Raw genomic sequence first — 25,630 nt, forward strand, 5'->3', positions numbered from 1 at the left:
GGATAATGGCACATGGAGTAACCCTTTAAAAAGTTTCACAGAAGCGCTGCACATAAAGGCAAAATACATCCACATGACTACATTTTAGATACAAATTATTATATTACCAGCTGTATGTTTACTGTATGTAAAAAAGGGATTAATAATTTCTCCTCCTTCCAAGGACATTTGGCTTTTTCTCCAGTTCCCCATTTCACCACCTCCTCCTCGTCGCCTTTGAGTGTTAAGAGTTGCTCTGTATCTACCCATCCACTAGCAGCATCCGAGTGAGTCACTGTCTTCTCCCCGTCTCCCGGGATGCCAAGCGCTGTCATCGCCGTGGGCAGACCGGGCGTGGGCGAGAGTGGCAGAGCACCAGGAGAGAGAGGAAGAGAGAGAGAGAGAGAGAGAGAGAGAGAGAGAGATTATGGGGGCGGTGGACGCTCATCTTGGCCCAGTGGCCTGGGTGAACCAAGAAGGCACAGGGTCTCTCAAGGCCACTTTTTTTCTCAGCACAGCCTGCGTCGCTCTACTGTTCAGATAAACTCTGTCTTCCATTTCTGTCTTCCATCTCTCTCTGTCATGTCTGTCTGACTACGTTGGGGTTAAGATGTCACCAGTTAAGCTGCATCCAATTTAAACCTGAGTTTAAGTGAGGCAGACATGGGTACCGAGTGATTACTGGGCAGCCCCAGGATGACGATTTGGTCGTCGATGCCAGCACCTGCGACACTGCGCATGCGCCCTTCAGACCGTCTGCAATATACAGCGTCAAAACACCTTGGTTGACAAAAGAGGAGTCTGAAAAGAGGAGTCTGAAAAGAGGAGTTGCACCTGCAACTGTAACAGTAGTCTGGGCTGATGGTGTGATTTGATTTGATTTGATTTGATTTGATTTGATTTGATTTGATTTGATGATGTGTCGCTGTTGGCTCGTGTTTGATATGGGAAGTTATTCATTATGGATGTAAAGGCGATGACCGAGGGACACTGTGTAATGTGTACAAAAATAACTCAGAGTAAAACACATAAAACAGTGACGAGTAAAATGTTATTGCCTAATATTATGACAGTTTATGTGTGCGTGAACATTACTGCCTGCCAGGAGAGGCCATGCATGTTTTTTGGCCAGATGTGGAAAGGGGTCACATCTGCAGCATCTTGTCTGTGACCCGGTTATAGAGTCATCACCGGTGAACAACCTAATGACATCATAGGCTTTGTGTTTCATGTGGGAATGAACCTGAGGCGCATGAGGGCTCAGCGGCACCCGCATGAATATGAGTTCAAGTGCAAAGCACCGTCAGCTGTAGCTGCTGGACAAAGTGATATCATGAAAGAACAGAATATGCATTTGTGCTGACAAAAGTCTCCCGTGTCTCAGCACTTTAGTCTTGCACATGCAGACACAAGGTGAAACAGGCAAATCCTCCTCAATGTGGATAAAAACAGGCAAAGAACCGCCTCAAAAACAATCCGCTCAGTTAACCTGTCACTTCTATTGATTCCCATGGCTTTTGTTGTGACATAAAATTAAATGTAATGAAGCCATTCTTTAATTTGGCTAACGCGCGTCATAGTCATGCACGCTGAACTATACACATTTGCTGCACTGTATTCACACTGAGCTTTGTTTTTTTTCAGTCGGTTTATTTCTATTTCCTTTAATTTATTCTCAAAATATAGTCTGCATGTATCAGGAATCTGCTTCTCTGTTTGGCCAAAGGCTTCCTGAGTGATTGTGGGTCTGCATCAGTGAGGACGTCTAATCGCCAGGCTGGTTCATAAATCAGTTTCCCAGCGCACAATGAAAAGGGCGGTGGCACTGACAAAAAGAGGGAAAACGATTGTGTCGAATTTATTTCGTTTAGATGACATCGGTCGCTCCGTGAACGGCACCCATATACGTTGATAGGTGATAAAACTGAAGGATTTTTGGTCTTTTGGGGTTTTTATTTTTATTAGATAGTGCCCGATCGTTTTATCGGAGGTGCTGAAATGCAGCCAGCATCGTTTGAGCGAGTGGCTCCCCCTCCCCTTTTGCCCACAGACACCATCACCACATAGCAGAGAGAGAAGGAAAGAGGGAGAGAGAGAGAGAGAGAGAGAGAGAGAGAGAGAGAGAGAGAGAGAGAGAGAGAGAGAAGAGACCAATAGGCAGCATCAGTGAAAGGAGTCAGCCTCGTCCGGAGGATAGAGAAATTTAAAAACACCACCCAGACAGACAAAGAAAAACATGGATGCACTGGGGAATATTCCCTTTAAACAGACACCAGAGAGGATGCGGTGGTCGTCCTGCACATAGTCGGAGTTTTGCACGGACTATTCCCCCGTTTTTAATGAGGCGGGTGGGGACGCACAGCAAGCTGAAAAGGCGGAAAGATTTCTCCAACCCGTCTGCAAATTCTGCCTGCCTGCGATGGCTGTGACGGCGCGATGCTGTTACAGTGTAAAGGAGAATGTGCCTTTTTCTTTATATTTGGTTATTTTCGTACTCAGTGGCCTTACAAACGCACAAATTCGATACTCCATTCCGGAGGAGCTGGAGAACGGGGCATTGGTCGGTGACATTGTCCGGGATTTGGGTCTGGACCTGAGAAAACTTTCCACCCGACGCATCAGAATCACATCGGACAGTGGACGGAGGTACTTCACCATAAACCACAAAACCGGGAAGCTGGTGGTGAGTGACCGCATTGACCGAGAGACAGTTTGTGAATACAGTGGCACCTGTTCCCGTAACCTGGAGGTGGTATTAGAGAATCCACTTGAGGAGCACAACGTGGAGGTGGAGATCTTGGACGTAAACGACAACGCACCGCAGTTCCCTCGAGATGAGTATCAGCTCGAGGTGTCGGAGTCCGCTCTCACCGGGTCTCGGTTCCACATCGAAGGAGCTCAGGATGCAGATGACGGCTCAAACTCCGTGAAGCAGTACAGACTCAGCCCAAACGACCACCTCGCTCTGGACTCCATTAAGCCCTTCTCCAATAATAAGCACATTGAGCTCATTCTCAAAAAGCCCTTTGACCGAGAACAGATGCCCTCTCATCAGCTAATCCTGACAGCAATGGATGGAGGCACCCCACAGCGAACTGGCACGGCCAAAATCAATGTACGTGTCCTTGATGCAAATGACAATGTGCCTGCGTTTGACAGCTCCGTGTACAAAGTAAAACTGTCTGAAAACTCTCCAAAGGGCGCACTTGTGATCAAGCTGAACGCAACAGACCCTGACGAGGGCTCAAATGGAGAAGTTTTTTACTCCTTCAGCAGTTACACGCCCGAGAGAGTCAGACAGATGTTTTCCATGGACACTGACACGGGGGAAATTCGGGTGAAAAACAATATAGACTATGAGGAGACAAACTCATATGAAATGTACATACAGGCAATGGACAAAGGGCCAGCACCTGTGGCGGTGCACTGCAAAGTAGTTGTAGAAGTTTTGGATGTCAATGACAACATTCCTGAGATTGTACTGTCTTCGCTCTCCAGCCCTGTGCGTGAAGACGCCAGGGCGGACACGGTTGTGGCACTGATCAGCGTGAATGACCGTGACTCTGGACCAAACAAACAAGTAACCCTGGAAATCATGCCCCATCTGCCCTTTAAGATCAAGTCCTTCCGGAACCACTATACCATCGTCACAGCCGCCTTCCTGGACCGGGAAACCATCTCATCCTATAATGTCACTGTCAACGCTGTGGATGGAGGCACCCCACCCCTGTCATCTCAAATGACCTTTAAGGTGGACGTTGCAGACGTGAATGATAACCCGCCTCGTTTTGAACAGACATCATACACTGTTTATATCACAGAGAACAATGCCCCCGGCGCCCCTCTGTGTGTTGTGAAGGCCACAGATGCTGATGCTGCAGAAAATGCACGTATCACCTATACTGTCCTCAATGATAACAACCATGGCATCCCCGTAGCCAGCTATGTCAGCATCAAACCTAATACAGGTGAGGCCTATGCCCTGCGAGCCTTCGACTTTGAGAAGCTAAGAGAGTTTCACTTTCAGATTAAAGCCCAGGACAACGGAGTGCCTCCCCTCAGCCGTGTAGCCACAGTGTATGTTTACATTATGGATCAGAATGACCATGTGCCCAAGATATTCTACCCACCGGCCAATGGGAGCCACACCACAGAGACACTGATGAAAAACGCTGAAGCAGGAGTGTTGGTTAGCAAGGTGATAGCGTGGGATGGTGATGCAGGGCAGAATGCTTGGCTGTTCTATACCCTGGAGCAGACCAATGCCGACCTCGATCTGTTCAAGGTGCATGAGTACACAGGTGAGATCCGCACCACAAGGCGTGTCATTGAGGACAACTCCACGTCTTTCATTCTGACAGTGTTGGTGCGCGACAATGGCTTACCGCCACTCTCCTCCACCGCCACCATCCACGTGCACGTGATGGAGCTGCCCCCAAAGTTGGCTCCTGACCCCAAGCGCATCATCAGGCCCAACAGCCCCTTAATGTTTTCCAAAGTCACCCTCTACCTCATCATTGCCCTGAGTGCCACAACCTTTGTGTTCCTGGTCACCGTCTTTGTGTTGGCCATTGTCCGTTGCCATGCCTACTGTACCCAGCCTGGCTCCTGCTCCCCATGTTGCGTGTCCAAGAAGAATGTTCCAGAGGGGGGCACCTCGGCAGCTGGTGGTGGTGGTGGTGGTGCAGGTGGCGGCAGAGCTGCAGGTGGAGGAGGTGGTGGGCAGCCAAACAACAATGTGGCCCTGCGCCGTGACCTCAAAGTGGAACCGCATTACATCGAAGTGCGGGGAAATGGGTCTTTGACCAAAACATACTGTTACAAGACATGTCTGACCGCCACGTCAGGAAGTGACACTTTTATGTTCTACAACACAGGACGGCCTCATAGTGGCACCTGGGGCTCAGGCTACGTCACCAGCCACAGCGGACAAAGCCAGATATTTGTACGGCGTCTCAGTATGCCAGACGCAGCTGCAATTCAGGTGTGTGTCTGGTGTGATCTCTGTGTTTGTTATTTCACAGCAGTAAATGACATACAAAGCACAAGCCATAAAAAGAAAATTCTAAGAGTTATGGCTTGGGGTTTGCCCAAGGGCGGTGTTGTTGCAGTAGGATTGCAGTTGACATTTATGAGCTGTTGAAGACTTTCATCTGGTGGTTCAGAAAAATATATTTTTTTCTGGGGTTTTTTTCAGATAGATTGTTGTTTTTCTTGTAAACAGTGGCATATGAACATTTTTTAGACATTTATATCAATTGCATCCAAGATGTCAAGTTAAAGTTTGTGTGCCACTTCCAGGTTTGGCTCAGTCCTTTAAATTTTCCCAAACTTATTTGTATGATCTGTGTTTATCAGGATTTAGAAAGAGGTATCAACATTTTGTTTATTTATGTGGTTCTCTTGTCACCTTCACTGGTCGTTACATTATGTGCCGCTTATCTTCAGCTCTGTATCTTAAAATTAGATAGAAGTGTGGGTGGCTTCTCTGGGTTGTGTGTTTCTCTGAGTGGGTGAGCGCATTCGGATTTGTTGGATTTGGTGGATAGCGTCTTTCTGTGTGTGTTCTACGCTTGTTAAAGACCGGCTGTTTGGTGATTCAAGGTATAAGATGTGAAAGTGCATCTGTCCTCCACAGTTGTGCATGAACCGTAATCAAAATATTTTTCAAGAACTGTCTCTCTGACTCATTCTCTCCTTTTCTGTCCCTTTCTCTGCTTACTGCTTCTTATTCTGTTTTCTTAAACAGACTGGTAGATTTCTTGTTCACCTATGACCCCACACAGCCAGGGTTATTTGTCTGCTGTGGGCTGTGTGCCACAATACTCAAATCCAGTAGATCCAGAGGGCATTCAGTGGTCATCTCTGTAGAGAGGTAGAGTCTGGGAAAAAGTGCAGCCTTCGCCAGCTACGAGGGCCACCAGTCCCACTGCACCAAAATATCCTCTTCTGGTCACGTACATCTCTGGTACTGAACAGTAAGCCAGAGTTTGGGAATCGGTGAAGAAGCCAGAAGTCAGGAATGAGGCAGAGGCTGTCTTTGAGTTTCATCTAGATTAGATTTTAATTTAATGGTTGTATGGCATAAGGATGATGACAATATGCACTGGGTTGTTTGCATCATTCCCTAGTTATAGTAAAACAAACAATATTAATAGGATAACACTAACATTATTTGTTTTCTACATAATCGTGTTTGCCCCAGAGCATCTGTGGGCCTGTCTGTGCAGTGCAGAAAAGGATATTGCAAAAAATAAGGGGGACAAAAAGCGGAATAAAGAAATGTTTAAGGTAATTGTTCTATTATCACTTGACGTGTTCCTCATTAAATGCCAATCATGTTTGTTCTTGCTATGTAATTAACTGGCAGCAATGTGTTTCTCAGTGCTGTGCGGGGATTGGCTCACTCCGCACAGATGAGGCGGGGGATGAAAGGTGATTGGACACAGTGTTGGTGGCGGAGGTGTGAGCTCTGTATCCATGCTAGGAGTGTTCACTCAGAAGGAGAGGGAAGAATGGAGGAAAAAAGGCGAAGAAAGGGTCGAGTGGCCAAACCAAATGCTTTCTTTATTCCCTGATTTACAATTGTTCAACCAGGAAAGGAAATGGATACACTGAAAACCCATGGGAATTTTTTTTGTGTGTGTTCACTTAATTTGGTTTCTCCCTTTCAAATGATGAAACAGAATGCACTGATTTCTGCATCAGTATTGGATTTTTGTTTCACTGTTTTTCAGTTTTTGTTTGTTTTTGTTTACATTTACTGTGTGGATTGCTAATATTCTAGTCTTGCGTACGTCTTCCCTTGGGTGTATATTAGTCTGCGGACATGTTTAGGTTCCAGATGCTGGTATCTAATGTCTTTGTGGGCTGGTGTGTGTTTTCATTTTCTCCATAAACACCATACGGCCAAGCTGACTAGTCTCCCTTCGGCCACTGCCATGCCGCAACAGGGCAAATGTTTTGTAAAGCCGTGTAGTCCCATTTGTGCACAGTCTGGCCATATTGTAAATGTTTTTCTTTCTTCACTCTCAATTTTCTTTTAATCCCATACCATCGTCTTTTTCTTTCCACAACTGGTCCAGCCATTGATTGCTTTTTGATGAGTGATTTTCCTCAAATAATCAAGTCCACCCTTAGTTTGCAGTATGGATAAGTGTTGCAGATGCTACATTACTCTGTATCCCTGTAGACACTGCGCTCTGTTTGAATGACTCCAGGAGGAGTACCAGGCTTCTCTCATTAAGACCAGCTATTGGATTTCAAGGGTGATGAATGTCCACTGCCGGCTCATAGAGGTCAATGCAGCTTCAGCAGCAAGTGAACATCTGTCAAATTTGAAAGGAAATGGAATTGCAAATGGGTTTCTTATGAACTGCATGGACAAGCAGGGAGAATTTAGTGTCCTCAGTCAGATTTGTTTAGTTCTGTCAGTGGTTTAGGTTGAGATTATAGAAAATGCAGTCTTGTGTGATCTTATGTGGTCAGGTTAACAACCCATTTCAACTGTCAGACAAGATTTTGGCAGGTTTTATGATGTTATACCTTTAACTATTTTTGATAATAGGAGTCTACTAGAAGCACAGACACTGATGTCTCATATTAGGATGTCAACAAACCTTGGTAATCTGTGTGTGGTGGGGTTGTCAACATTAGGATATTAACAAATTGCATCAGTGAGAGATGGGCAGAGATTGTGGTAATGCTGCGTGCCTTTGTGTCCTTCCGTTATGATGTGTCTATGTCTAGATTCAGAGCTGACAGGGTTAATCTGATATCTGCCCTCCCCTCCCCCCGTCCTCCCTCCACCTGTGACCTTCACAGGAGCGAAATGAGGGAGGGTGGTGGGTAAAATGTAGACTGGAGTTTGCACAGTTGCCATGGCGAGATGTGTCAGACTGACTCAAGCAGACTCTGTGCCAGTGAAACTCAAGGTTTTGATCAGTGTAAAGAGGATGTAACAGGGAGAAAGAAGTCAGCAGCAAAGGAAAGGGGGTGGTGAAAATACAGAGCAGAGTAGGGGAAGGGAGGGGGCATGGTGAAAAGGAAAAATACAGAAGATAATGGAGGTCGTTCGGAAACCATCCTCCAGCATTGCTGAAAAACATCTCGATATTTCAGTAATTTTGTGATGATTCATTTTCACATTTTGGAATATTTTTGATAGAGTGATAGCGATTGGAAAGAGGCGATGGAGAAGATTAGGTAGACAGAAGTAGCTTTGAATTGTCATCAGCACATACAGAAATGAGATGGTTCTGCAATGTTTCTGTGGTAATGGACTTTACTGCAACCAGCCGAATCTGAGTGAACTAACCCTGGACATGTATCCTCTGGGCCTACATGCCACAGTACCAGGGTCAGTGGGCCGCTGGAGTAAAATCTCTTAAAGTCATTTTTTTTTCATAGGACATGGAATACATGGTGTAGGGTGGAAGGGGTAGGGGGATAGGGTGTAGGGGTGGAAGGATGTGAGTGCACCTACAAGCTTCAACTCATCACTCACTTTTTAAGCTGCCACAGCTATGATTATGAGTGCTTGTGTGAGAGAGACGCAGTTTGTGCGTTTGAGTGTGTGTGTGTGTAACAGGCATGCAGTAGCAGTTCTTGCTATGACTTATTAATGAGATGGTATTGGCTTTCGCCTGTACTTAAGACTCAATCCCTCTTCTCTCTCTTGCAGCCCAAGGCGCCGAATTCAGACTGGAGATATTCAGCCTCCCTGAGAGCAGGAGGTGTAATGCAGAGGTAAGCCTCCCATTTTTTTTTCTGTCACTTTGCAGTAAGTATCTCATCACACCTCACCTTTCATTTTCATCATCTTTTGTTAAAAACCAAAACATGTGTTCACTATTTCCCCACTTGATAAGAAGATTTAAGCAAATAACCACCTAACATGAGCATAGATTTGTTGCTGGGAGTCGTGTAATATGCCCTCAAATAGTCTACAGAAGGTGCTTCAGTATGCCACTGAGGCACACTGTATATGCAAGATGTAAAAGCACATGAACATAAAATGACATGCGACCAAGCCAAACATTAATACAACATCAATCTTCTGTTACTTCAAAGGGAAAAACCTTGTCATCCTGCAGCAGAGGCTAAATACAATGAGAATTCTGTTATGATTAGTCCTCCAACATAGATTTCTAAAGCTAACGTGTCCATATACAGATAATAGCCATCTACTATTTCTCCGCAGCTTTGGCAAAGTCATTTGGATAAATGGAGATAAAATGAACAAAGTAGTAATTTGTTATAAAAGATCAAGACCCATGTTATCTTACACATCATATAGAACCATACTGGTTCCCTCTGTTGGTTGTTTAATGCTAGAGATCCAGTTGATCAACCCAGGAGCATGCTGTCGCCTAAATGTGATTTTAATGACTTAATAGAAGACCGTCAGGTGATATGTTTACCTTTAAAAGGCCTTGGTGTTGGTGTTAATGTTGAGATGACACTGAGAGTCTACTGCACAGTCTAATCTTCTCTTGACGTGTCACGAAATCCATTTTAGCTTGTTGAAACTGAATAAATAACACTGACATGAAAAGTGTACATCATTTAAATTATTAAGCTTAATAATGATCATTGAAAACAACTGAATGTGAAATAAGAGAAGCAACATTGTGGAGAGAAATGCCATTAGAAATGGCACTCTCAGTGTTAACAGACAGATGGAGGACTGACAGGAGGGAAGGATAAGCAGAGAGGGGGTTAGTGATGTAGGAAGGGCAGGTAGTCAGGTGGACATATGGCCTATCAGGGACAAGGGGATTGCTGCATGACCACGCTAGTGATCACATCACCCATAACACTTTTACCTGCTGTGAGATCAGATGGATGTGATCTAATCAACGGTCATGCTAATGAGATAGCACCATAATTACAAATAGTACCATGCGCATTGATTTGGACTCAGTGAAGGTGTCTCTGACTATGTATCAAATCTATGTAATCTGTCCACATTCTATAGATAGATATGGCATGGATGTACAGATTTGAGACACTGGCCTTGAACCGAGAACAGGTGGCTTTTTAAGTCCTATGTACACACACACACACACTGAAGTTTATCTCCATGACTGTGGCAGTGTAACAGCAGGGACAATCACATAAAATGACAGACCGGAAAAGTCTTTCACAGCTCCAGCTAAACAGTATTTGTCTGTTACCACTCAGAGGCATGTATCTCCTGAGACCCACATGTATATGTATGTGTTGTACAGTGTTGTAGAATGTGTTACTTTATTTGTATCGATCTGATCTTTATTTATATTCTACTGCTACCGTCCAGTCTTCAAGCGTAAAGCTGTGGCTGATCTGTATGTGTAGATTATCTGCATAAACACACTTATGTACAGTACATATTTATGTGTGCACTCAGATGTCTATGTCAGATTAACAAGCATGAACCATGTGAGTGTCACTAATGTAACACAGATTCCCTCATAATTACCGCAGAGATTAAGGAGAGTTAATGTGCCTGTGTGCACCAGTCTAACATATTAAATCTTTCTTGTGACTCACTATCTCTGATGTGTTTTAGGTTGGCTTCCCCCCCCCTGTCCCAATACCAGCCCTTGCAAAATGTTAATTTATTTATACACTGACATAATCAGAGCTTGTATAAGAGGTTTTGGATACTGCACCCAAACACCATGTAATGGCACTGACCTATTTAATTTCATTTAATCTCTGGTGGAATGCACAACATTTCCTCCCCGTTGTGTCTGCATTCATCCTGTAGTTATGACTTGCAACAAATAAATTTGGCCTTATGAGAGACTTTCATTGCTGAAAAATGAGGAAGCATGTGGTTACAGACAGCAGGAGAGGGTGAGATGATGAGGAATGAGAGGAAAGGACTGGCATTGGCTGAAAATGTATCATCAATCCAGTGTTTTCCATTAATATTTGATCAGTGCACCCTGATGATGCTGATGCTTAGCAGCACTTAAAATGGCCTCCATTGCCAGATCAGTTTTGTTCTCTTCACAAAACCACTGTACGTGGGGATCTAGATTCATACATCTTTTACCTTTATTGTTAGCACTGATAAACTAAAGACCCGTACTCTTATTTTCAAAACTCAATTTCAGTATTCACTGGTCTCTAGATCTTTGAAAACTTCTCATTTTTCAAGAAGAAAAAGACTTACTGATGCTTCAGATGTGCACAAATTACCAGGAAGAAGTCTCAGCTCACACAGAACTCAGCAAAGGTTTTAACTTCTGGAGACCTAGTTTAAACTTGGGGACAGTTGGGAGAACAGTGGACAGGTGCTCTTAAGTGGAACAGCAGCGGCTAAAGATTGAGAGTCAGAGTACTGTTTGTAGAATAACAATCTAAGTAGGTTTATGTGTTTCTGTATCTGGTTTAACTCTTTTTACTTGAATAAAATAAAGTCTAGATTAAGAGAGCTGTTAATGCGCTGCTAACTCTCAGCAGCTTAAAGGTAACCATTAAATGGGTGGTGCAACAGAAAAAGATTCATGCTTCATATGATTAGATATCCTGTTCATGGCAAAAAGTAGTGTCTCATGGCTACGGCTGCTACTTTTTGTCATTTGGGTAAACGTATGGTTTAGGAGAGGTTCTGTCCTCCTTGCTTGGATGATATCAGAAAGCAGTGAGCCCTTTTTGAAAGATAAAAAGGTTTCACCCGGATCTTCATAACCAAAATCTTATCGTCAGAGCTAGACAACATAATCCCTCCCGTTTAAAGATAAGGCGGAGGCAGTGAGAGAGTGTAGTTTGTAGCAGCATTTCTGTTGCTGTTGTTTGGCGCTGCAGAGAGTGTAGAATTTTTCAGCAGAGGGGAGGGTGCTGAAATCCCACAGAGCGGGTGTGAAAATCTAAGGACAGCCATCTGTAATCCATAATCCAGAGAATGTCAGGAAAATGTGGAGTGAATACTTAAATCCTAAACTGGACGTCGTGTTTCTGGGATTGTGTTTGCTGCACTCCCAGCCAACCCCACCACACACAGAGTACCAAGGTTTGAATTTGTAATATTGTATATTATAGGAAACATACGGAGAAAGGGGAGTTGAATATGTGGGAGTTAGAAAAGTAAAAAATTATGTCATTGGATGCCCTCTGTTTTGCAGTTTCATTTAACACAGTATACTATGTGCTGTATGTGGGAGAATACCTTGCAGTGTGTAATATGTGAATGTGTGTGTGTTTTTTTTTTCTTTCTTGTGTTCCAGCTCAGTGCACATGGAGGAGTCCTCGGTAATGCAAGGAGCCCAAGGGGTCCTGGTTCAGAACTGGCCAACTGCATCCAGCGCCGCTGGTAAGAATCGGTCAAGCTAGTTTCAGATAAGCCAGTCAGAACTGACTTTAGCAGTGGCACAGAGAAAGAAGAAGCTTAAATAAAGCAGAACATGTGCTTTGCATACATGGGCCTGGTCTCGTCCTAAAGGGCGAGGACCATGACACAGAATCAGACAAATCTGACTACCAGTTAAGACATATCTTATACCAATAACTGTACATTCCTCAAGAGCTTATAAATCCGCAAGAGAGCAATAAAATGAGGAGAACAGAGATATCTGCTGCAAGATCGCCCCAACCCACTCCTACCACTTCTCACTGCTGCAGGGAGAGGAAATGACATGTGCTACGTAGGCGGAGATGGATATCTCTGCTCTCTGTAGCAGGAAGAGAGACAACACAGAGAGAAAGAGAAGGAGAGAGGGGGGCCAGTAGTTGATTGGATTATCAGCAAGATGTTTACAGAGGAATAAGCCACTGAACCACAGAGGACAAACATTAGAGAACACATTAGGGAAGAATAATAAAACATAATTACGTTCCCTCTCCTTTTAATGTGGATCTCTCTCAACCTGTAGATCTTTTACGCACATAATCACAAAGACCAAGACTGGGGATGGGTGATGTGGGCGACAAACGATAGCTCTTTACAACCCATATATAACCTTTATAAGAACTATATAGATATTTAATAAATGGTTTATAACACACTATAAATGCAGTTGTAAAGCACTTATACCACCATTTACCTGTACCTATTAAAGTGGCCATTGAGTGTATGTGTCTGTGCTTTTCTACAGATGATGTGCATTTGAATTCTGGCAGTTTTGCAGTGATGGATTTTAATTTTGCTCTCATGTAAAACAATCTTTCAAAGAACTTAAGCCATCAGGCATTTCAGTTGCAAGACAGTCTGTGAAATTGCAAATCTGAGTCAAATTCAAAGTGTTATTCAAACAGAATGGTAATTATTGGCAGCGTTTTTTCTGTGAAGCAGCTTCAGGCAAGTGACGCACATGGAAGTGTCAAGTTAGCTTGTTGCCTGATAACCATTAAATCTAAATTTAACTGCTTGCACCTTTTGCTGCATTGTTGTTGTCAGGTAGGCAGGAATATTGCAAGGGTGGAACAGAGTCACATGCAGTGTATCCATGTCACTCATAAAGACTGGAGCGTTATCCCAGTCACGTTAACGGATGATGACAGGATGACAGGAGAGGGTCACACTCGATGCAGGGAAGTCACTTTATGACGACAAAAGGACAAAATGTTTTTGGCCTTTATCAGGGTGGAAATGATTTTACCGAGGCTCAAACAAAGCACTGCAAAGGAGCTTATCAGAAAACAGTGCTAGAAGAATCGTAAGAACACGAACACTGGAGCAAAACAAAATTCAAAATGACAGCATATTCAGTGCTGGACGACATTTCATAGACACTGTGAACGTGAATGTCATTGCACATGATGATTTCCTGCCCATAACCAAGATTTATGAAGATTTACGCGCTGCATACACAGTGTCAGTGACCTCAGCGCATTTGTCATCTCTTGACTTTCCTCACGATGACGGGCAAGTGGGGTCAGATAGTATTGAGAGTGAAATAGAGACAAGACTGTCTTGGTAGAAGAAAAATGAAGGAGGAGACAGGTGAGAGAACGAGACGTGCAGGGAAGAGATTGGAGCAAGGACGACAGTTAAATTAAGTTTAGATAAAGAGGCGATTTGTTGTAATTAAGAATCTAGAGATGGCTTGGTGTCTTTTATAGACAGGAGGCTGTGGGCTGGGCAGGCAGACAAACTACCCACACACTAACTACTGTCTCTTCCTATCCACACGCACACACGCACAGCCTCCTCCGCTCTGCCATTGATTTCTTGCCTTGGCTGAGGACTTACAGACTGCAGGCGTTTCAAAACATGAGAGATGGAGAGACAGAGATAGATGGATAGAAAGAGGGAGAGAGAGAACAGGCACTAGTGACGTCTTCAGGGTGGGTCAGTGGTAACTAGATCAGCTGATGAGGATTTAAGGTGGTCTAATGAAGCCATGGCAGTTCAAGAACAACACATTGTGTACACGCTAACCTTGCTTTGCCTGTGGGCTAACTGTCCCCTCTTTATCTCATTGTTAGCCAGGTTAAGAATGGGAATATTAGCTTCAGGTCAAATTGTAGGATTGGATTAAGGATAATTCTGCGTTAAGAGTGTCAGATAATATGAAAAGCTTTTATTTATTGAGCTCCCTTACCGGAGGACAAGATTGAGAAAGATTTGTGTTCTGACTTTGATTCTGTTCATCATGTTTCAGAAATGAGAGAAATTGAGATATTGATTCAATGTGGCCCGTCTCATCACTATGAGTCACAGGCTGGGCTATTTATAGCTAAATCGTCCTGTTTGTTAGGGAGGCTGTGGTCCTTAAGTGGGGAGCAGGAGTCTATTGGGAGGTTGGTTTGTTGGGGGAATTGTAACAGTCTGGGTGCTGTACCTACAGGGTGCTGTTTTGCCTCGTAGTCTATTTTTTGTTTGGATGTGGTACGTGGAGGTACAGACGACAACGCCCCTGTCTCTTCCCCTGTGATTTAGAGCGTGCACATTGGTATCAGTTTGTCTGTGTGTGTGTGTGTTTCATTGCATCTTGTTTTGTGTTCGTGCCTTATGTGTGTGTGTGTGCTTGGCAGTGTTTCCAAGTGTGTTTTGGCTGCCTGCTTTGTGTGCTGCTCCCGCTGTGACAGATGGAGCACAGCCCACACCCAGATTAACAGACCCACATTAATGAAATCAGGGTTCTGCTTGCTGTCTATCTCTCTCTCTCCCTATCCGTTCCTCACTTCCTCTATGCCCTCCTCCCGTGCCCCCCTCTCTCTCTATATCGCAGCTATGTCTCTTAACCAAGCACAAATTCAGGGAGAACTGTGCAGAATTGCGACCATCCCCTGGAGAGATGGGCAAAGAGAGACAGGAGGGAGGAGGGAGACGGGTGGTTTGCTAAGCAAGGAACTGAAAAGCAGCCAGCGAATAAACAATGAAGGATAAGGTGGAAAGGAAGGTAGAGAAGTGACGAACGTAAACTGTTTAGGAGGGAGTGATAATGAGTAAATCAGAGTGATTGACTGATAGCAGTCTGCAAAGGAACGAGAGGGAGCTGTATGAGGCGGCTGTTGCTAGGGGAGAGTGGTTAGACTAAAAAGAGCGAGAGAGAGAGGAGGGGAGAGAGAGAAGGAGAGAGAGAGCTTGCAGCATTATTCTCCATCAGCACAAGCACTGTCACCATGACTCCTACCAATGTCCTACTGCTTCACTGGAGGATGTAGTTTCCACGGCAACCATTCATGGCCCCTAATATTGGCAGGAGAGGGAGAGGAGGAGGTGAGCGGGGCTGTTATATAGAGGGGAGTGCAAACATATGGTGTGGGACAAAAAGGTACAGAAGGAGGAAGGGTGGGGGGTGGGCAAAGAGGGTAAGAAAAAATGCAGACTGTGGCATCAGGTGAAGGACAAGCAAAAACAGGATGTGATAGAGTTAAAGGAAGGAGGGATGTGTTGGGAAAGTGAGAGTTGGAGGTAAGAGGTGTAAAGGGAGGGAGAGAGCGGAGGAGTGAGTAACAGAAGGAGAGTGACCTACATTCGCTGGGGCGGTGGTGTACTGCAGAGGTGGATGCAGGTTTACTGTTTTCTGTATCAGCAGAGATCACACACACACGGAGGCATATACACAGAGGAACGGAGAGAGACAGATCTGATTAGAGTTAGCAGCAATGAACTGCAGCAGGCACCTGTCAAGGCAAAAATAGACTCAAGGGTGAAGGAAAAAGGCCAAGTGAGGGGGAGAAAGTGAAGAGAGATGATGGGGGGAAAAAGAGGGACATGGCTCTACTGAGGATTTATGCTTCGTTTTGCTCCTTCTGTGCTTCAGGGCTTGAGTGTATGAAGTGCTATGTAGCATTTACTGTAGGTCCGTGGCCTCGCCTCATTTCATTTCGTTTACTTTATGTTATCGGGAAGGAGATGTGAATTAGTGGCAATAAATATGGATTAAAAAAAGAGGTAGGTAAAGATAGAAAGTTAATCAAATTCATGGCTACAGTCTTTCAGTTAATGTGTACGTGATGTAAAAAAAAAAAAAAAAGATTTTTGGCACAATCAGAAAGGTAAGGTAGAACAGTCTAAAAGCTGTCATGGACTTTTCATTGTTTCCGAATCCCTCCTCCCCGTCTGTTTCCTATTCTCGACTTCAGTTATTCGCTTTCCTTTATTGTCACTCTGTTTTTTGTTCCCAACCTGCGCTCTCTGAATCTTTAAATATCTTGCCAACTCTCTCCCTCTTTCTCTCTCTGGAGAATAAATCAGTTTCTTCTTTCCTATTTATTTAGTCTTTGTCATAGCACCTACATACACTCACATATACTGTACACAGACGCAGATAACAACTCAAAACTCCCACACATACACAGGCATTCAGTGTTATTTTTATTGTGTTAAGTGTTGTCACTTGGGATTGCTTGTGTCCACCATCTGCCACATGATCAAGCTTGGAGCAGATGACAAGGTGCTCAACCTGGCATGAAACCCAAGCAGTGACACACAAACACACACAAAATCATACACTCAAATATGCATTTGTAGAAGTATAATTGTTCTTAAAACCTGCAATCAGTCATTATTATTTTATTTTTACCCGTCACAGTTTTTTTTTTTCTTTATTCCATTTACTGTTAGCAGATTGGGGAAAATATGGAAATTTATGCAGGCACCCAAATGTATTCCTCTATCACCACCCAGGCACAGCAGTGAAAACACAGACACATGAATAAGAATTAGGTTTCGAATAGACAGCAACATCACAATTTGTTTTTATCAAAATGCACTGCTCAGCCCACTAACAGACACAGGTGCTGTCTCGGAGAAGGGTGTGGTCGCAGCTGACTGTCTGCTATCATAACTCACAGATTTCTCCATCACTGCAGTGTGAAGAACTGAAAGGATCACACCTTCAGGATCTTTTAAATCCATTTTCCCCTCCTCCCACCCCTCTTTTTTTTTTTTTTTGGTGGTGAGCGTCGTATTTCATATCTGCATCCCTGCACTTCCTAGCCCCTCTTCTTCTTCCTCCTCCTCCTTCTCCTCTTCCTCCTCAGCTCGTTATGTAACGCTGCACTGCGCTCCACTGCGCTTCTGCCCAACTGGCCGATGGTAGGGCAAGACAAGGGGATGAATAAAGTAGACGTGGCAAAATGGAGCTTGGGTGATTTAAATGGCTGTGAAAAGCTTGAGCAGCGCAAGGAGGCGAAAGGACATTCACACTTAGAGGATTAAAGATCAAACTCAGGGGAAGATATAGAAAAATCACAGAATATAATGCAAAATTATTGATTACAGTGGCTTGTGTTATGCCAGCATTTCATTTACAGGGTTTACAATCTAATAGAATGGTGGGCAGACAGTCATCACTATGAAACTAAGAACGCATCCTCGCCTCTGACGTGCCTGGTAGTTATCACTGATGGACAAGCTGTTTAATACCCAATCACATTAATGTTACCATAAACATTGATAGGCATGATTAAGACTCTTGTCAATAACTGGGAGGGACGGGTGTTGGCGGGCTGAGTTTTCACGCTAGATTACATGAAAGGTCAGGGGAAATGAGAGATAGAGGGGTGGTGGGTGGGGGAAGAGAAGGAGGGAGGTTGTGCAACAGAGAGGAGAGAAGAGAGGGAGTTTTGCTCTGCAACAGCCATCGACTAATCAGATAGAAGAAATTGTTGTGTGCAGATCGGTGTTGGGTGAGGTGAGTCTGTTACTATCACAAAGGACGAGAACTAGAAGATAAATGTAGACAGATGTGCACATAGTTTTACTTTTCAGGATCAGGTATCATCAAAATGACATATGTTGTTAGAAATATTTTTTTTAAGTACAAAATAAACCTCCCAGGGCGGTGAAGACTTTTGTGATATGAGCTTTTCAGCTGCACCAGAGTTTCACAGCCAGACTACTGCTCTTTCTTTTTCTTCTTTTTTTTTTTTTAAGAGATTGACCCTTTTTAAGAGCGTTACCCTGCCCTGCCTTACCCTTTCCATCCGTCTGCTTTCAGCATGACTCATCACTCTCTGGGGTGTTGTTTTGCGTATGAATGTAAGTTTGCATGGGCGCACCAGCATCTCATCAAGGTCCCACATTGAGTCAGACAGGTAATTTCTTAGAGGCAAGAGAGTGGACACTTTGGAGCAAAGCAATGCCAGCACTCCAGAATTCTGCATTTATCAGTCAGTATTTTTGTGTTTCTTCTTCTGGAGATTATAAAATCAGGGTCATGTTTCTGCTGGGGGGGTCAGAAGAGGACTTATCAACTGGGGGGAGACTCGTCTTGTAATGAATGTTACTCTAGCTGTCTCTGTGTCTTCATGTGGAGGAAGCAGTGACTGGATCTAGGCTGTCCTGTCCTAATCCTCTCAGTCTCTTTGTCAAATTCTGTCTCCTCTCTGCAACTCTTGCAGCTGTGCTGTCGCAGTCGGTGAAAGTGGTGAGAGCTTTTTTGGGGTATAGTGATGTGAACAATTCAACAATTCAAATGCATGACCCACTTAATTCTTGTTTAGTGGTCCCAGTCTCTGAGTTTTCAAATAAATCTGAGGGAATTAAACATGTTAAAAATGACCTTTCACAATATAGGGCTGCAACTGATGATAATTTTTGTTATTATCTTTTATTATTATTCATTAGTTAGTTTCTCAAATGTAAGAAAAGAATGTAAAATACCTAAAAAGATTTCTTAAAGCCTAACATAACATCTTTGCTTTTTGTGTGTGTGTTTTTTTGTTTTATCCAACCAGCAGTCCAAACAGACAAGGTATTCTGAATACCCTTACTGGAGTTAGTGTTTTAGTTCACGCATTAACAAAAAAAAAGGAAAAGAAAGAAAGAAAGAAATGTCATCGTCTGCTTCGACTTGGGCATTTTCCCTGCAGGAGGAGGAGCTTTGCAGCAGTGCGTGCCTCTCTGACTGATTAGGACTGTATGCCAAGCAGGAGACGTCATGTTTGCTGTGGATTTACTCCTCGGATCTTTCACAGTGAGCTGTGTGCAGATCTCACTGAGAGTTAGTAATTGAAAATGGTGAAATATGGAAGGGAAAACAAGGTGGAAGAGTTGGCAAACATGAATTCAAAACAAGAATAAAAATCCATAATACATCAACATCATATTTGAAAAAGGTAGCAACAGAGTCCACCCTCTCCACAAATTAAAGCTTATTAATGCAAGTCATTTATGGCTGAATTAGTTTTCATTATCCTGCATCTGTATAATACAATTCAGCATTTTAACATCTTAACACAGGCACATTAACTGCACCTGAGACTCTTGCTGTTTCTCACTGATGTAATGGAGAATTTAGGCGTGTCAGGCTCTTCCTGTCATCACTTAAACCACTATTTGTTGTAGCACTCAGGTCATCAAAATTGAATTTCAGCTTACATCCGACAGCACATTCATAGTTTGGTCTGAATTACGTCGGCAGTCTCTTTTTTTTCTATAGCTGCATTTAGGATGACAGCTCATTTTATGTGAGAGATGCAACGTGAAGAAAACTGAGACCAAAAATCTAGTGTGTATTTTGGGCCTGGCTGAGTAAGAAAAGGGTAGGATAATATTGGAAGCTGGTATTCTCTGCCCTGAGTACTACATGAGGTCAGGCTTCTTCTTCCAGACACTGTTCCTTCTGGTTGGATGGAGCCATGCTCATTTAATCTCCCCCTTGGAAAGAGCTCAGAAAAGGAGTCAGAGAAATAAAAGGAATATGTGAGGCAAGTGTGGCAAGTAGGTCACTGCTGTAAGGAAAGAACCAGAGTGACAGGGTAGACTGTTGCTGCTAGACTGTCTTTAAGTTTGTTATATACTGCACATAGACAGAAATAAGGGTGTCGGCTGATTGGTCGCACGTGACCTATACACCTACCACTTACTTAATAATGTGATTTTTCTTTGTGTCCACTCATCAGTGTCTTTTTCAACATGGGAGTCATTTATATACATGTTACCACCTTACTACCTTACCTTTTAACAGAATTTAGAGTTTAGGACTTTTAACAGTCTAAACACTAAAATTTCACCTTAAGCAAACATCTGTGCAAATGTACGAGGGCTACGTACGGCAGCAAATACTAAATCTGATAAAAGTAAAATGTTGCTTTTCTTGCCCAACAGTTGAGTTAGATTTCGCTGAAATACCACAGCTTTAATTCATGACCTTTAGCAGCCTTTAACATAATGATGAAGCGTTTAATGTCTCATCAAACGGTGCCACGGATGTTAGCTTTGGCCAGGAGGGAGCCTTTGATTCATTGCCCACTTTAGCAGCCTCTTCTTGGAAGCCTCCCATTAAGTTCCACCACCCCTTTTATTACATGTCATGGCTGTTTCTCATAGAATGCCACTCATTATTAACTGATTAAGGTTTTTAATAGTGGCTGATGTGGGGATCAGTCAACCCTCCTTGAAGGCAAACTTTTGACGCAGTAGGCCTGATTTGTGTATATTTATGCACGGGGCACATTTGCACTGTGCCTTTCATTTAATTTGCAGCAGCTAATTTTATGGTCAGCCGCTGAGGCTGCCTCCCACAGGCACATTCTGTGAGCTCACAAGGTGTAGTTCAGTGGTGAGATGTGTCTGATCAGCAAGTTCTGAGAAGAAATTAAAATGAATTTGTAGTAAATACAGATATTAGTAAATTACATCACAAAAGGTAGCAGTTAATCTGTGATGTTTTTTTTTTTTCAGTGCAACCCACCACAATGTACCTGTCATCCTAAGAATGTATTTTTGCTTTTATAGTATTAGGTCAGCCAACATCATTTATACATCAAATATATACATAAATTTATACACTCTATAGAAATATGTGTTGAAATAGTAATAAGAGAAAAGAATAAAAGCTTTTTAGGAAGAATGGACTATAACCATAGACACATCCAATAACCTCCCTTTCTATAAAAGTGAGGACTGAACCCACCTGCTCATATTTGCACCTGTTCTTCAGAAACAGATCATTTTCCACAAGAAAGGGAACCTGCAAATTGAGTGAATATTTGTAAATCCAGCAGAATGTGTAATATCTGCCTCCCTTATATCTTCCTCGATTATTTGATTGACGCTCAGCTTAAACTTGCACGCATGAAGGACCGATGCATCCTCAGATGACAGGCGAATTTTGCCAGCTGATGTGTCTGTTGCATAAATAGCATTCATGACAATCATGTAGTTGCAGAATGCATTATAAAATGGGTGCAAAAGGCTTTGTAAACCTCCCCCATGGTGTCTGAAGAATTTTGCCAATGAATAGTATGTGGTTTCAGCCTGTAATTTGTAACTTTTTGCAACCAGTGTGGAATATAATGCTCATAACATTTGCTTTTATTTAATGATCACATCTGTTTGAAGCAAATAAATAGCAAAATCTCTCTGTGTCTTTCAGATGGTGAAGGGGGAGAAGTGTCCCCCCCAATGGGTGCTGGTGTAGACAGCAACAGCTGGCATTTTCGCTACGGCCCCGGCGGTCCTGGTGCACCCCCACAACACCTGAAGCCTGGCGAGGTTCCCCCAGAAGCCTTCATCATTCCTGGCTCTCCCGCCATAATATCCATCAGACAGAACCAGGGAGGAGAGGATGACAAGAGCGATTTCATCACCTTTGGAAAGAAAGAGGAGGCCAAGAAGAAGAAAAAGAAGAAGAAGGAGAAGAAAGACAAGAAGGATAAGGGGAAGGATGATGGAGATGAGTAGAGGAGCAGAAAGAGAAAAGAGCAAAGAAGAAAAGGGTGTTGCTAAAACAGAGGTACCAACCAAAGTCCACTGGGCAAAAAGAAAAAGTGAAAACTATCATAGATTTTTCAATTTCATTTTATTACCTATTTTCACTAATAATATTTTAAAGCTCTTTCTGTTACGAACCTGGCCTTACCAAGATTTATTTTATCTTCAGTCCTTTGCTGAGGTAAATTATTGATCTTGCCTTGATAAACAATAAAATGATTGATCTTGCTCCAAGCCCCAATGTGCCTATACACCCCGAGTCAACTCATGTCAGTCATCCTTCAAAGTAAGGAAGGACCACTCTTTGCCCTCGTCTTGAATTTTTTTTCTCCTTTAACCCACTGGGCACGTTGGCACCTCTGTCTTACCCCCTCCCCAACTATGATATGTAATCCATTCTCTCTGAGAGAAGACAAATACTTTGTACAAGAACAACAAAAAGCTCTGTGCCAGCCAAGGAAAAGAGGAACGACGTTGAAGATTGAGGCAGATATATGCGATCTGGAGCTGGACACACACAACTTGTAAATAGCACTGACGAGAGTCACTGAAACTAAGGCAAACTGCTGCAGAGTCCTCTGGTAATTACCAACAGTGTTTCCTGAGATCTCAATGAAGCCACATGCACACACGCTCGCATGCTCACACATTCAAACTTTCAAACACAAATACACACATGACAAAGTGGACAAGGAAAGCACCTGAGACCGAGAAAGAAGAAGAAAAAAATAAAAAAGAGGAGAGGAAAAGAACTGACATCAAAGAAATGTGCTTAAAACTAGACAATGCAAGCTTTTTGGCCTGCACAGTCTCCTATGCGGTGCACACGTGTACATCAACTCTCTCAGGATGGAAGCAGCATCCTTTGCAATCACTCTGTATTTGCTCACTGCATTTGAAGGACACAGAGAGCTTCATCTCTAGCCAGGACCCCCGCTGAGGAATGCGGAGAGCACCGGAAAGATGGAGAGATGGGAAGTTACCTCACATTCTCCTGAGGATCACAGAGGGGAGAGTCCAGCTGAGCTGGCTTGTGACTCCGCTTTCAGTCAGTGGACTCTGATGAAACCGAATACAGAATATTAGGAGAGTCTCGAGATTTTGATAACACCTTCTCTCTTCTCCCCCTGCCGCAGCAAAAGCCTAATGCTTTCTGCTTTGAATGTTTGGTAGCAACCAGTCCTTACCTGATACCTTGAGTTTACAACTGCTCACCTGCTTGTACTAGCCCCAAGCTGCCAAGAGCCATCCTCTCCTCCCCCACCTGCCTTTTTCACCCATCCCACGAACTGCCTCTTCATGTGATGATGACATTTGTGAACTTATTCTGTTTTCATTTACTCTCTGAAGAGATTGATTATTACACATTCTGTTTTTTTTTCCTCCTCATAGCTTTAACTGCTTTTTTGCGTGTCATGCCCACCCCCATCTACCCTCAGACACTGCCCCTAACCCCCCCCCCCCCCCCCCCGGTCTGACCCCCTGCTCAGGATCAATCCTGGGAATGGCCTGCTCTGAACATTGTGGTGTGCTGAGAACAGCATGGAGTAATGTGGATAAGGCCTGGGGAAGCCCAGTCGGGGGTCTACACCCTGAACTCTAGTCAGATGTCTCTGTAAGTGCAAAACGGTTCAGTGCTTTTAACTTGTGAATACTACAGTACGCTGTTCATTTCCTGTTTGTAGCCACTGATGAGAGGGGACCAGGTGGGATGAGGCAGACTACAGGGGTGGTGTAATGGGATACAGTGAGGAGGCAGGTGCCGTGGGCTGGCCCTCCCCCTCTGTGTACAAGAGAAGAAAGTTGTTCTCCACATTGATTGTTTAGGATCGTTGAGTCACATATTAGCTTTTACGTACGCTGTAAATGTAGCGTTGACTTTTCATAGATTGTCTCTATATTAGTAATTGAAACCTGCTAAAAATATGGGCACCTAGGGATTCACATCCCACAGCTATATCCCACCAATCCTCTCTCAGGAGGTTTTGAAAAAGGGGCACACACGAGCCTCAAGACCTGCTTCTGTTGGTTCCCCTCCCCTGCCTGTAACTTGTTGCCACGTCCCCAAAGTTTTGCGGCTCAGTATGACGTCACTCCATTAAGTGGCTGCTGCATGTACTGCTCTAAGGAAACACATACTATATAGAGAAATATATATATAAATAGATAGATGGCTATGATTTTATTCTTTTGTATTATCATTTTTCTTCATTATTCGCACAGGAGATATTTGTATGTACTTCTGTCTCTGCCGAACATCTACGTACTACAATCTTCACGCTCCACAGATGTTGTATGGCATCCACTAAACCTCTTTAGATATTTGTAAATGCTATAGTGTGATACCTTTCAACGCAAGTTTATTATTTTTCTTTATTACCAACTATGATTTTTGCTTTTGAGAATAAGCAAAGCAACAAAAAAATAAAAAAAAAACACTCTGTGTCTGGCTTTGACATGACGATCTAACTAACACTGTAATATTGTAACTGAAATATGTATGATCCTATGATGAGCTATCACTTCCCTTTCACTCTTAAAAAAAGAAAAATGACAGAAAAAAAATCCAGTGTAAAAAAAAAAGGTATATGTAGTGTATGCTTGTGTTTAGTGAGCGTTCATGCTGTCATTCTTTCCCAATGTATGGTGGTGAACTATGGTGGCAATGTGCTGTTCTAAATGATGGATCAGCCCAGATCTGTTGTAAAACCCTTTTTTGTACACCCGCTCATCAATTGTGACAGTGAAGTAGTGAATTTCATTTATTTCATTTATTTTCTGACTTTTTTTTATTTTACCTAAATGAATACAGTGGTAATGTGTTTTGTTTATAAATCACTAATAAAGTTTTCTTTCTTAAAAATACATTTTGAATTTTTTGTCTTGGAGGCATTTGTGTGTTTTTGCCCGTCCTGGCCTTTTGCTTTCTCCGTCCCTCGTTTCATGTAATGTATTACATTGTAATTATTGAATATTGAATTTAGATATTTTTTATTAAATATGGCAACTTTTCCGATTACACAGTTCAACCGTATCTTTTAAACACTGTATAATGAATAACAGTTTTTAATTAAAAGATAGCCTCATGTAATGAAAGCCTTAATTAGAAATCAGTATCAGAATTTTACAGAGGAGACTTTTATCTCAGGAGAGTTAAACAAAAAGGGTCAATGCAACACTTCAGAAGAGTGGGAAAATAATGGATCAGTAAGAGGGAGAAAGAGTACATCACATCAGTGAGGTCAGGACTGACAAACTATCTATAGGCTGCTCTCTTCCATCACACATGCTCACATCCCTCTTCTTTCTCTGCTCTGACAAGCCTTCAGAAAGGCTCATTCCCTGCAGAGATGAGAGACACAGTCAGAATGACCTGCCCAGCAATGATGCCTCATTTCTCCTTGTTGAAAGCCATGGTCACAGATGGTCCAAGCAGTCCCTTGTGAAAGGAAGCTTCCAGATGCAACATAATTTAATAGAGTGGCTAAGTAGATTTATTGAATCCCAGTGGGTGAGTTTGTAGGAAAAAAGCACAACAGAGAGACATCC

At 43.1% G+C, this 25,630-nt stretch overlaps 1 protein-coding gene across 12 annotated transcripts in view; it reads left to right on the forward strand.

Annotated features, from left to right (window-relative positions):
• Nucleotides 1-24,532, forward strand: part of LOC121188169 (protocadherin alpha-C2-like) — a 132,260-nt gene extending 107,728 nt beyond the window's left edge. For 8 of the 12 annotated variants that reach the window (XM_041047767.1, XM_041047768.1, XM_041047769.1 and 5 more), the window contains exons 2-4: nt 8,663-8,727; nt 12,198-12,283; nt 21,744-24,532. In XM_041047767.1, the coding sequence (XP_040903701.1) occupies nt 8,663-8,727; nt 12,198-12,283; nt 21,744-22,051 (459 nt within the window). In that variant the 3' untranslated portion in view covers nt 22,052-24,532. The other 4 variants (XM_041047761.1, XM_041047759.1, XM_041047760.1 and 1 more) reach the window with 4 other exon arrangements.
• Nucleotides 24,533-25,630: the final 1,098 nt, after the last annotated feature.

The sequence above is a fragment of the Toxotes jaculatrix genome, chromosome 10 (assembly GCF_017976425.1).
Source record: "Toxotes jaculatrix isolate fToxJac2 chromosome 10, fToxJac2.pri, whole genome shotgun sequence".
NCBI classification, from domain to species: Eukaryota; Metazoa; Chordata; class Actinopteri; family Toxotidae; genus Toxotes; species Toxotes jaculatrix.